General features: G+C 50.9%; 1 protein-coding gene across 2 annotated transcripts; it reads left to right on the plus strand.

The window, feature by feature from the left end:
• The first annotated feature begins 1,342 nt into the window (after positions 1–1,342).
• LOC141969214 (protein-arginine deiminase type-2-like) lies at positions 1,343–11,646 on the plus strand. Of its 2 annotated transcripts, none has more exons than XM_074924766.1 (16): positions 1,343–1,434; positions 2,883–3,069; positions 3,150–3,219; positions 3,387–3,448; positions 3,532–3,649; positions 4,262–4,387; positions 5,145–5,323; positions 5,498–5,601; positions 5,777–5,888; positions 5,967–6,074; positions 8,029–8,180; positions 8,459–8,603; positions 9,696–9,804; positions 10,637–10,707; positions 10,880–11,008; positions 11,413–11,646. In XM_074924766.1, the coding sequence occupies exons 1-16, from the start codon at positions 1,343–1,345 to the stop codon at positions 11,644–11,646; spliced, it is 1,998 nt and encodes a 665-aa protein (XP_074780867.1). The 2 variants fall into 2 exon arrangements, with proteins under 2 accessions (XP_074780867.1, XP_074780868.1); XM_074924767.1 differs by having other exon boundaries at positions 9,696–9,789; positions 10,622–10,707.
• The last annotated feature ends 298 nt before the right edge of the window (positions 11,647–11,944 follow it).

Consider the following 11,944-nt stretch of genomic DNA (forward strand, 5'->3'; position numbering starts at 1 on the left):
TTTCTTTTTATTCTTTTTAAATTCTCTCTCTTTCTGGTTCCTCTTTCACCAGTGTTTTTTACTACTGGCGGTTTAAACAGACAGGGGTTAAACAGATAAATCATGATGCTTCTCAGAAGGAGCATTTTCCAGCTGCCAGCTGGGGCAGCTCCTGAGTCAGGGTGTCGAGACCTGGGGTCATTTAACCCAAGCTCCTGGCAGTGCTGCCCTGACCACGATGCTCTACAAAAGGCACAGTCCGGAAGCAAAGTGGTTTAAATTTTTTCATATTCCTCAGGAAGAACATCTACAGCCTTTAATAGAATCTCCCAATTGTCACAATCTCATTTTTGCATGTGCAGTAAACCAGCAAAACTGCCTTCTTTTGTGTTCTCAGGTGTTTGCTCAGCAACGCAAAGTCCTCCCTCACATTTGTTCAGGTCGTGGAAAATAAAAACCAAAACAACAAACTAGAATCGACTTCAGATGGAAAACTGGATTTGAGCTTGTTTCCTACACCCCAGCCATGGAGGGAAGAGAGCACTAAAAAAGAAAAGCCCGAAAGGGATATAAATAGAGAACATCAACCTGAACATTTCTGCTCCTCACTAATTGCTTGTGGCTTTCAAAATCTGGGGCAGAAGTTTGGTTTTTAAAATGAATATTTAGCTGGATGTTAATAAATAATGCAAATGCCTGCGTAGGCAGCAATTGCTCCTGACATGCTCCGCTGTGGTGTGGGGTGACAAGCAGCAGGTTTGCCGTGCAAAACCACCTCTGATTTTCCCCTCATCAGCAACTGGCTCCCCAGCTTCCTTTTGAAAATAAGCAGAGAAAAAAAAAAGTAGAGTCCTGCTCTAGCCTAAGGGCTGGGAAATTGTGTTTCTTCCTCACAAGAGCAGCCAGAGCTTTTCCCTAGAAAGCAAAAAAAAAGAGCTGAAACCCAAAGAACTGCAAAATCACCTCTGTGTTGGGCTGCTTGTCCCTGTTTGGGGTCGGGGAGATGCTGGAGGGACGAGGAGTCGGGGACAGCTGGGGGAGCTCCTTGCACAGGGCTGGGAGCTGGCTGGGCTTCGGGCCAGCCGCCCTCCCTCGGAGATCATTTTCATGGGGCTTTAGAGGGTCCAATCCAACCGCCCCCTCCCTTCGAACCGGGGTTGGAGCTGCAGATTGGTCATCCCAAACTTTGCAAGCTCCAAAAGCCCATTGATTTGCTCCGGGGTCAGTCGAGGAGGAGGAGGAAGGCGTGCTGGGGAGGAAGGAGAAGCAGCTGGGTGCTGCCAGGGGGCTCAGTGCCACGCAGAGAGGGTGGGGAAGGGTGAGCGTGCCCATCGTTGGGGCATCGGGGCTGCTGCGTGGGGAGATGCCAGGGAATCGCACGCTCCGGCTGCAGCACGGGAACCGCATCGAGGCCCTGTGTGTGCTGGGCACCCGCATCTCTGCCGACGTCTATGGGTGAGTGGGGCACCTTAACTCTGCCCTTTCCTCCTCCATCTCCCCTTTACCCCTCGTTTTTCCTGCTGCAAATCCCCCCTCCTCACTTTCCCTTCTGGTCCCCCAAAACCCACAGCCTTGACACTGTGATTTAATGGAATTTATGGGCAAAATCCTCTTTGGGCTTTGCAAATCTGCACGAGTCCTGGGAAAGCTTCAAGCATCCGTGTTTGAATGACACGGTATTTACTCCGGGTTTAATCCATGCAGTCAACAGGTCCAGTGTCATCTCAGAAAGCTGCTGGAGAGCGGAGGGATGAGCAGGAGCCACGGGGATAGACTGCAAAGGAGGGGATGCAGCTGGGAGAGGGGAGGAAAACAAGATGTAGTGACTAAGTAGTGTCCTGGGAAAGCATACATGTCCCCACAAACACCAGCCCTGCTCCCCTAAAACAAACCGAAGGCTGCGCTTCAAGATAATTATTCCCTCAAAAGGAAAAAGTTTAAAAGCTCATTTCATGGTTAGTTCTGGACTTTGCTGCTTTTGCAAATCTCGCTCTTGATATTCAAGCCAAGCAGCACAGTTACAACTCATCTGGCATCTCTCCAGGTCAAATCTCCTCCCATTGGGATTCCCAAAACCCAGAAACAAGGAAACCAAACCAGTTTTTCCATGCATAATTAAATGTAATTTAACAATTTAAGAAACACCCAGGCAGCAGCAGCAAACGAGAGCTCAGATTTCCTCTCCCCTTGCCCCCCACCGATGCCGGTTTGGCGGGGCCATCAGCATCCAGAAACCCAATAAATGGTGCTGTAACAGTGATACAGCATGAGGTCTCAGGTGTCGGGAGAATACATGCTCAAAGGGAGCCTGCACCTCAGGAGCTGCAAGCAGCCCAAAAATAATAATTCCGGCAAGCTGGGGAAATTAGGGGAAAGGAGCCAGGAGAGGGGAAAGGGATGCATGGAGCATCCGGGAAGAGTAAGGACACACTGGACTGTGAGTGATGCAACACCAGCTGCTTTGGGGTTGGATAAAATCACCCCAAAAAATTAGAGTTTCCCATGGTAAAGTCTCTCAGCTGGGTTGCCACGCCGTTATGATGAGCTGTTAAATACCGGGTTTGCCTCGGTTGGAAAATAAACATGGATTTCTCCATTGAAGTGCAAACCTGAGTTTGGTTCCAGTGGCACTGAGTGCTTTGGCTGGGATGGGATTATTATAGATCATAATCTGCACCCATGGCTACAAAATAGACTCATTTTGCTAAAATAGCGTGTTCTGCCCTAAAAAAATGACACTTCAAGCATTCCCAGGCAGGGAGGAAAGGGAGAAAGGTGCCGGCGGTGAGCGTGAAGACGCCAGCGTGCCCAGTCTTGGCTGTGTTTTGGGCAGTGAAATTAATTGCAGTGAGAACCAGATGTTTTCGGTGCAAACCTCTAAAAATACAGACTGTTTTTGGCAGGGCGGCCCCGGCTGGGGCAGTTTCCTTCAGCGTGAAGCACACAGAGGGGGTGAGCGTGGAGGTGGCGTGCCGGGGCCAAGCAGAGGTCAGGTCAATCCCTGGCAGAGGGACGCGGTGGCCGCTGGATGAGGGGACTGTCCTGAGGTTCAGCATGAGCCGGGCCAGCACTGAGGTCAACGATAACAAGGTAAGAAGTGAAGTGCTGGGGTGTGGGACCTCCACAGAGAGAGAGCATCCTTCCCCAACCTGGGATTTGGGGATTTGCAGGTAACTGTCAGCTTTTACGCAGAGGGAGGGCAGCCCATCAACCAAGCCGGGGTCTTCCTCACAGGCATCGGTGAGTACGAAGGCTTCTACAATGCAGCAATCATACTCCTCAGTCCCTTGGAGTAGGGTGATGTAATGTAGGGGCAGAGATCGATCCAGATTTGCTGGGTCTGGGGGGCTTTTGCATCCCTCCAACCTCACCATACCCTGGGATGATGGTGGGGTCTGTCCATCCAGGAATCTCTCTGGATGTCGATGCGGACCGGGATGGCGTGGTGGAAAAGAACAACCCCAACAAGGTAATTCAACCTCTTCCACTGCACAGAAAGTCCACAGGCTTGCAAGAGCCTGAGCTTGCTAAAGCTCCAGTGGGGTTTTTTAGGCAAGCTGGACCTGGGGTTCTGAGGGACATGGGGCCATCCTGCTCGTCAGCTGTGACAAGGACTGCCCCTTCACACCGGCATCGGACTGCGATGACGAAAGGGTGTTCAGCAAAGAAGGTAACACAGCTTCAAAAAAAAAAATCATATAAAGCAAAAAATGCTCCATTTTTCCTGCTCTTTAACCTTTTTGGAGATGAACTTCTTCTTGGCAACCAGCTGTCCATGAGCTACTCTCCACCAAGCTGCTGAGTAAGCTTCCCACATGGGAATTTTTTTTTTAATGCCATAAAAACTAATTGCGATCAAGCAGGGGCATGAAGCATGGCCAGAAAAATAGCAGAGGTGCCACTGATGGCAGAGCTTGGCCCAGGGATGCTTTGCACGGGTGAAAGGAGCTCAGGGTGAGACAGCCAGAAATACACCCGCCTGTTCCTGGAAAACTAAAACCACACGGAGCCAGTGCCCATTGGCTTTTTTGAGGCCAGGGACCGGCTGTGCCAGGACTGTGGTGGCGGTGGGGGAAAGGGCATTTGTTTCAAAGCACAGGTCACAGGTTTGCTATGCTAGCAGGACCGCAGGTTGTTTTTCCAGCTTGCAAAAGCTGGTAGCAAGGGAAGAGCAGATTTCTTGGCATGAGAGATGCAAACCCCAGGAGTGAGCATGCAAGCAGGCCAGAGCTGCACGGTGAAATCATCCATCACACAATTATTTTTGTTGTTTGTGCCCCAGATTTGCTGGACATGTCTCGGATGGTCTTAAGGACTGAAGGGCCACAGCGCCTGCCCCGGGGGTACGAAATCGTTCTCTATATTCCTGTTTCTGATGCCGACAAAGTTGGGGTCTTTTATGTGCAGAGTAAGTCCTTCCTCACCTCTGCCTCTGCCCCTTCCTCCTCATTTGTGGTGCTTTTGAGATCCCTGCAAGCTCTTTTCTTTCCATCTCTGAACTTGTCCTCTCCATGCTCTTCAAATGGCACTTCTGAAGCAAATCATGCTCTCAGCATCCCTTCTCCAAATTTTTCTAGCATGGAATATTGTCTCTTCTCAATCAGTTGGAAAACTTTGGAGATTAACACAGGGTTATAAAGCCATTTAACCAAGGTCATCCAGCAAAGGAGTAGGAAAAAAAAAGCTATGTGTCCTGACACCCAGATGCTTTGTACGTGATGGCAACATGCTCTGCAACACATTTTCCCCTCCTTGTTCCCTGTTATGGGCACAGTGATTTATTCCCTGGGACCAGAAGCCCTCATCCAGCCCAGAAACATGCCAGTCAGTCTGTCAGCAGCAGGGCTGGTGGCATTGTCATCCCATGGCAGGTCAGAGGGGGCTGCAAAGGCAGAAACCCCATGAAAACATCTTCCTAATGACTGCTCCAACCAAGGAAAGGCCGAGACATTTTTCCTCACCTTTCTTCACCACAACTGCAAAATTACAAGCCCCTTAACTCCTGTTTTAAGGTATTTCTGCCAGATGAAGTTGTATCCACCCACAGAGGGGCAGAAGCTCCAGCACAGAGGGATTGTGGTCCCTCCTTGCACACAAGCAAAATAGGTTGGAAACCACCACTGGAACGTTGCTAATTGCCGACCTCCCCATTTCTCTTCTTGCAGATCCCTTCTTCGGGCAGCGCTACGTCCACGTGCTGGGCCGGAGGAAGCTGTACCACACCGTGCAGTACACCGGTGGGGTTGCTGAGCTCGACTTCTTTGTTGAGGGGCTCCGCTTTCCTGATGACACCTTCTCTGGGCTGGTCTCCATCCATGTCAGCCTCCTGGAGACACCGGTTCAGGTCTGGGGGCTCCAGGGAAGGGGTGCAGATGTGAGACTGCAACAGTCCAAGGGGCATGAATGGAGAGCAGTCCCCATGAATTTACCACAAAAATGGCCTCAGGTGTAGAGTGTTTGGGGGGAATAGTGATAAACAGGGTGTGGAAAGTCCCCGATTTCTGCTTGCCTCCCCCAGGGTATCCCCCATACACCAGTATTCACCGACACAGTAGTGTTCAGGGTAGCACCGTGGATCATGACCCCCAACACTTTGGCACCGGTGAACGTCTTTGTCTGCAGGTAATGGCCAAGGGATGACCCTTCCCAGTCGAATCAGCATCAGCCCCACAGTCTCCCTGGAGGTCACCCAGACAGGCTGGGGAGGTGATGGGCAGGGGGAAGGCAGCTGCCTGCAGGGGATATCCATCCTCCAGCAGCCCTTCACCCCCTTCTCTCCTGCCATCCACTTTCCCAGCATGAAGGACAACTATCTCTTCATCAAGGAGATAAAAAACCTGGTGAACAAGGCTGGCTGTGAGCTGAAGGTTTGCTTCGGCTACATCAACCGTAGGGACCGCTGGATGCAGGTAGGTGGGTACCAGAGACGGGGTAAAGCTTTCCCTCCCCGCTGATGTGCCCCATGTGTGTTTTCCTCCCTTCTTTAGGATGAGATTGAGTTTGGCTACATCCATGCTCCCCACAAAAGCTTTCCAGTGGTGCTGGACTCCCCTCAAAATACAGGGCTGGAGCAATTCCCCATCAAGAAGCTGCTGGTAAGACATGAGTGGATTCCTTCACTCTAAGTATCCCCGCAACGGGCTGGTTTTTCCTCTCTCTATACCTGTGAATATGCAGCAGCTCCTGAGCAGGAGAGGAAAGGAAGGCATGGAGAGGGATCAATTTACTTCCTCGGAAGAGAACAAGATGCCAAATGCCAAAAAACATCCCTGGGGGGGCTTCTTTGCCAAGGCAAAGGGCCAGCTGCAGGCAGGGCACACAGAGAATGCTGCCTGGGAGAGCAGTGACCCTGGCCAGGGCATTCTGGGAGAACCCAGCAGAGACAAGCATGGAAAAAAAAATAGATGGATTGAATGATGTCTTTGAGACATCACCATGCAGAAAGGGCAGGACACCCCCAAGTAGCCATCAAATCTCTGCGCCATACACCCAGCCAAGCCCTGGCAGCAGCAGCAGCCCTGGTCTTCTACAGTAACAGGTGAAAAGGGCAGCTCACTCTTTTTGCTGCACATCACTTCGAGGAAGGTTAAGTGCTTTCAAAAGCATTGAAATACATCATTTCTCATGCCTGAGATGAGTACATGCAGTCCCAGATTCATCAGGCAGGATGGGAATAGCACTCTGATCTGCTCCTTCACAAATAACCTGGGCAACCGCTCCTACCTGTCCTCTTTAGGAATTGCCTTGTTTCATATTTAGAGAAGCAATTTCAGCCTTTGGAGCTGCTGACACATTTTACTCCAGCTTCTGCTTTGAAGTCTCCCCTAATCCCCACTCCTATCTTTCCCATCTCATTTTCCAGCTGGGAATATTTAGCCAAATGCAACACACATTAGTCCTCCTCTCACCCCTGCCAAGCCCTAAGGCCCTGGGACCCCACACCAGGGAAAAAGGAGACAAGAGGGAATGAGCCCCTCAAAATCAATCTGGAACTGATAGGACTTGAATGTGATCCACAAACCTGAGACGAACAAGTGCCTTGACAGTCAAAACTGTACCGGCTCCATGGTTTATTAAACTAAAATAAGCTGAGAGCAGGTGTGTCATGCTTAGTCCCTCCTGCAGCACCCACAGAAAGGGTCTGACCCCTAGCCATCCTCCAGACAGGCACCCCAAAAATGCATGGAGAGCCTCGGGGACGGGTAACAGCAGCTCCCTGCTGCTCCAATCAACCTCAATTTGAAAAAAAAAAAAAAAAAAAAAGCAATTCCTACATCATAACCATGCACCCTCAGGCCTCCCCGTTCATTTTTGCTGACCTGTACGTTCAGTTTACTGCTAAGGAAACCAAACACCAACAAATGATGGGGACTTAATGCAAACCCAGCAGGTACCTGATCTTGTCCTAGGAGCTGCCATGAGCTCCATGTTGACTTGAACCGGAGAGCAAGGACAGGTTCAAGGCAGGATTTTTGACCCACCACTGTCATTTTTACCCTGTTTTTAACACTGCCATCTCTCCCTTGTACATTTGACACTGGCACATGACAACCAAGGATTAATTACCCTTGCATGCACAACACCTTAAATCTCAGATATACTCAGTCCTGAAAATCAGGGCTTAAATAGGATTTAAGTGAAGTATAGCCCTTAGGGTGACTCTTGTGCCTGGGATGAATTTACCCTCAGGGGCTGAAGTTCTTCTAGTTCGACAACAGCCATCCAGAAACTCAGCTTCCGGGCTACCCCAGCACCTAATTAGCTTAATGTGGACACTTAAACGCTGGCTGCAGGATAGTAGAGGAGAACCCTCCCTGGCTCAACACCGCAGCTCTGCCCCTGGCATTTGTCATTTACTCCTGAGCTCAGATGACTTAGCAGACCTTTATCTTCTTGCCTTTCCTTTAGCCTCTCCCCATTCATGGACAGCTTCATTCTCAATATTTTTACCCACTGGAGCAGGTCTGCGCCCAGCAGGAGGGATAAAAGTAAAGACATGGAGGCAGGGGGAACTTGGGACAAAGCCCACAGAGATTTCTCTTTCCCCAGGGCCCCGACTTTGGCTATGTGAGCAGAGAGCCCCTCTTTGAAGCCATCACCAGTCTTGACTCCTTCGGCAACCTGGAAGTCAGCCCACCTGTGATTGTGGCAGGGAAGGAGTATCCCCTGGGGAGGATCCTCATCGGCAGCAGCTTCCCCACGTAAGAGATGGGAAACCCACACGTTTGGGAACAAATGAACCCCAAGTGCCCCTAAATATAATCAAAAAAAAAAAAAAATCACATTAAGGGCCTTAATTAGCCATTCCCTGACCAGCTGCAAATCTGGGATTCTATGGAGTGCATGCACCCAACCTCTGCCTTCACATTTGCACCCTCCTCTCTTTCTTTCAGCTTGATAGCAATTTGTGTGTATGTATATATTGCTGCATAAATATTTATTCCCCTTATTCCCTCTCTTGGGGGTATTGTGCCCCCAGATCTGCAGGGAGGAGAATGACCAGAGTAGTACGGGATTTCCTCTACGCCCAGCAAGTGCAGGCTCCCGTGGAGCTCTACTCCGACTGGCTGTCCATGGGCCACGTCGATGAGTTTGTCACTTTTGTGCCCACCTCTGATGCAAAGGTACCCCAAAACCCCACGCCGCTCCGTGATTTCTCTTCTGAAATACTAATCCCGTTGGGGAACCTCTAGGGAAAACCCCAAAGTTCCTTTCCTTGACAGTCCCAGGCAGTTATTTGCTTGGGTTTTCACCCCTGTCCCCAACATGAGGGCTCTGAACACAAAAAGGGATTTGCTGAGCTAATAATCAACACAGATAGAACAAAAAAGGTGCCTGCAAAGGTAGTCCAAGAAATTTAAACCTCAATATTCATATGGCTGGCTAGGGCTGACAGCTGCTTAAGCATCTCCCAGATATTTTCAGAAGCTAGCTCTTTCTCCTATCCTAGTTTTTACTGCTCCTGACACGAGAGACTTCCCCCAGGGGAAACCATGCTTTGACCTGGATGGTTCAGAAAAGGAGTATTTATGCACAGACATCCCTCACAAACCCTAGATGCAGTGCTTTTGCCCTCCCCCAGGGCTGTGCTAAGCCCCTGTAAGAGATGCCATCCAGACCACAGCAAGCAGCCTCCTGCACTCCACCAAGGAGACCATTTCTGCTGGTGGAAAGCAAGACAGGACACACATGGGGCTCAGACCCTACAAATTCACAGTTCTCAGCTTTCCATAGGAATAGCTTAATGCCAATTTTTGGCATTTCCTAGGAAAGTCAGAGCATGACTATTCATTTACTCCATCCTCCCCCCACATTACAATGCCATCTCAGGAATGAAAAAATACCACCCTAGAGAGCAGCCACACTCTTCACTCCCCATCTCAGCTCACTCAAACCTTCAGCAACTCCCTTCCCAGGTGTTTATATATCCCACCCGGGGTGGACAGGCTTGGGCACAGCTACAGCCAAAAAAATTGCAGTTTTACCCCCTGTCCCAGCAGCAGTTTAACCTGTCAGTGATGGTTTGGTGGCCAACAGCATAAATCACTGCACCTCATTCAGGTATATCCCATCAGCACGGCATAAAAAAGGCACTAAATAACAGCAAACCCACCTAACCTTAATAGTTTAAGCTTGCAAAAATAAGTCCCTGAGGTCCCCCCAAGGCTTTGGATAAGGGACTTTTGGTGACCGCTCTCCCTCCCGTCTCACCCCAGCGATTTCGGATGCTGATGGCCAGCCCCGCGGCATGCTACAAGCTCTTTCGGGAGAAGCAGAAGGAGGGCCAGGGCGAAGCCACCATGTTCAAAGGCAAGGGGACAGCAGGTGGCTTTGGCCGAGCTTTGATGTCAGCTGAGACAGCCGGAGCTGCCCTGCAGAGCAGCCGGCCTGAGGGCGGCAGCGCCTGACCAACATGCGGGTATCGGGGGGGCGTGGGGACCTTTTCCCACCCAGTTGCCCTTCACGGCTGGCAAGCGGGATGCCTGCCCACCATAACCAGCCTCCTCAAACCCTATTTTGGGAAACTGAGTGGGACGGAAGAGATAAAGCCCTCTGCATGGAGGGGATGCTTGCTTGGTGGGATGGAGCATCTCTGTAAATGCCAGCAGAGCTCCAGCCCAGTGGGACAAACGAGGGCTCTCACTTCACCCCAAATTAGCGCCGTTTCTCCTTGCTTGTCCTTCCCTCCCTGCAACAATGTCACTATGGCTGGCAGTTTGGGCATCCTTTAATTGCAGTTTTGAACATTGTCCATCCGCAGTGGGGTTGGGGGAAGGTCTCCATACCTCTGCAGGTCCCTCTGGGTCACTGCCACATGCCCAGGACCCAGGTGTCCTCCAAACCAGGGGTGGCTTTCGTGGAGATGGCAGCTCTGGTTTTATGGAGCTGAGCGGAGAAATTTAGCAGATAGTGATTCCTGTGGGCAGAAGGATGGATGATACAACCTTTCCAATGCTCTCTCCAGTGGGCAAAGGTTTTCTTCTCACCCAGTTTCCCAATAAAGTAAGAACTGGGACTCCCAGAAGCCTTAACCCCAAGCTCAGGGAATCAGGATTTTGGGGACTTTTTCCATCACTATATGCCATCTTAAGCCAGGCTTCTGCTAGTACCACTTCATTTTGACAGGGATTTGCATTTGTAGGGTACCTGGGGACAGACACAAAACGGGTCACCATTAACAAGGTCCTTTCCAATGACATCCTGATGCAACAGAACCAATATGTCCAGGTAATAATCAATATTTCTCGTAATAATTGATATTTCTTGCAATAGCTGCCTCAAGGCAGTGCAAACCCTTAGGGAGGTGTTGCATTTTGGCTCTCCTCCTGCATGAGATGGTTTTGGGGACTGTGCCCACCTGTGTCCCCCACCTCGACCGGCTCTTCTCCGTCCCCTCCAGCGCTGCATTGACTGGAACAGGGATGTCCTCAAGAAGGAGCTGGGTTTGACAGAGGAGGACATCATCGACCTGCCGGCCCTCTTCAAGCTTGACAAGCAAGGCAAAGCCATGCCGTACTTCCCCAACATGGTGAGGGGGGTTCCTGCTCCTCAGGTCCTCTCCAAAAAACAGCTTATTCAGCCAGGATGAGTCCCCAAAATTGTCCCAAAAAAACAGTATTTACAGCTGCCCAGAAAATCTCTCCAGCCGGGCTCAGATAAGCCCAGGTCTACCATAACTTTGTGGCTGGGGTTAATCTGTGTAGCTTTGAGGCAGAAACCTTTCAAAGCGGAAAAATTGCAAGGTGTGAGGTGTGTTTTAATGATAAAAAGGGGGAAAACAATGCTGGATTTGGAGGCCTGGGGGAGGGTGGCTGCAAAAAATGGTGTCGATGTCCCATTTTGGGGTGAGGCTGATGGAGGAGAGTGACCAGTGACTTTCCTTTGGCTTCATCAATCCCGATGCTGCTGGGCTCCCCTTGTGTCACCCCACAGGTCACCATGATCATCCTGGCCAGGGACCTGGGCATCCCCAAACCCTTCGGCCCTGTGCTGGAGGGCGAATGCTGCCTGGAGCGGCAGACCCGCTCCCTCCTGGAGCCGCTGGGCCTACGCTGCCGCTTCCTCGAGGAGGTGGCCTCCTACCACGGCAGGTTTGGGGAGGTCCACTGTGGCACCAACGTCCAGCGGCAGCCTTTCGCCTTCAAATGGTGGCATGTAACGCCATAGCAGGGCCTCCTTCCCCCTCCACCCCTGCCCCAGTGGCGTTTTCAACGTGTGTTGCTTGCAATTCAGTTCATAAATAAATTTGCTGTGAGGAAAGAGACGTGGAATTAAATAATAACGGGTGATAATTGTGAGAGAAAGGGAGGCAATCCCTCAGGAAGAGTGAGGCAAGGGGGACGCCATTCCGGCCCTCGGCACCCACCATTTTGCCCTGCCCGATGTTGGGGCAGGTGGGAGGGTCTGGGCACCTCCCCTGCAAAAAAAATGAGGCTGGGAATTGATGGAGGGACGCACAATTCTC

The sequence above is a fragment of the Athene noctua genome, chromosome 22 (genome assembly GCF_965140245.1).
Source record: "Athene noctua chromosome 22, bAthNoc1.hap1.1, whole genome shotgun sequence".
NCBI lineage: Eukaryota > Metazoa > Chordata > Aves > Strigiformes > Strigidae > Athene > Athene noctua.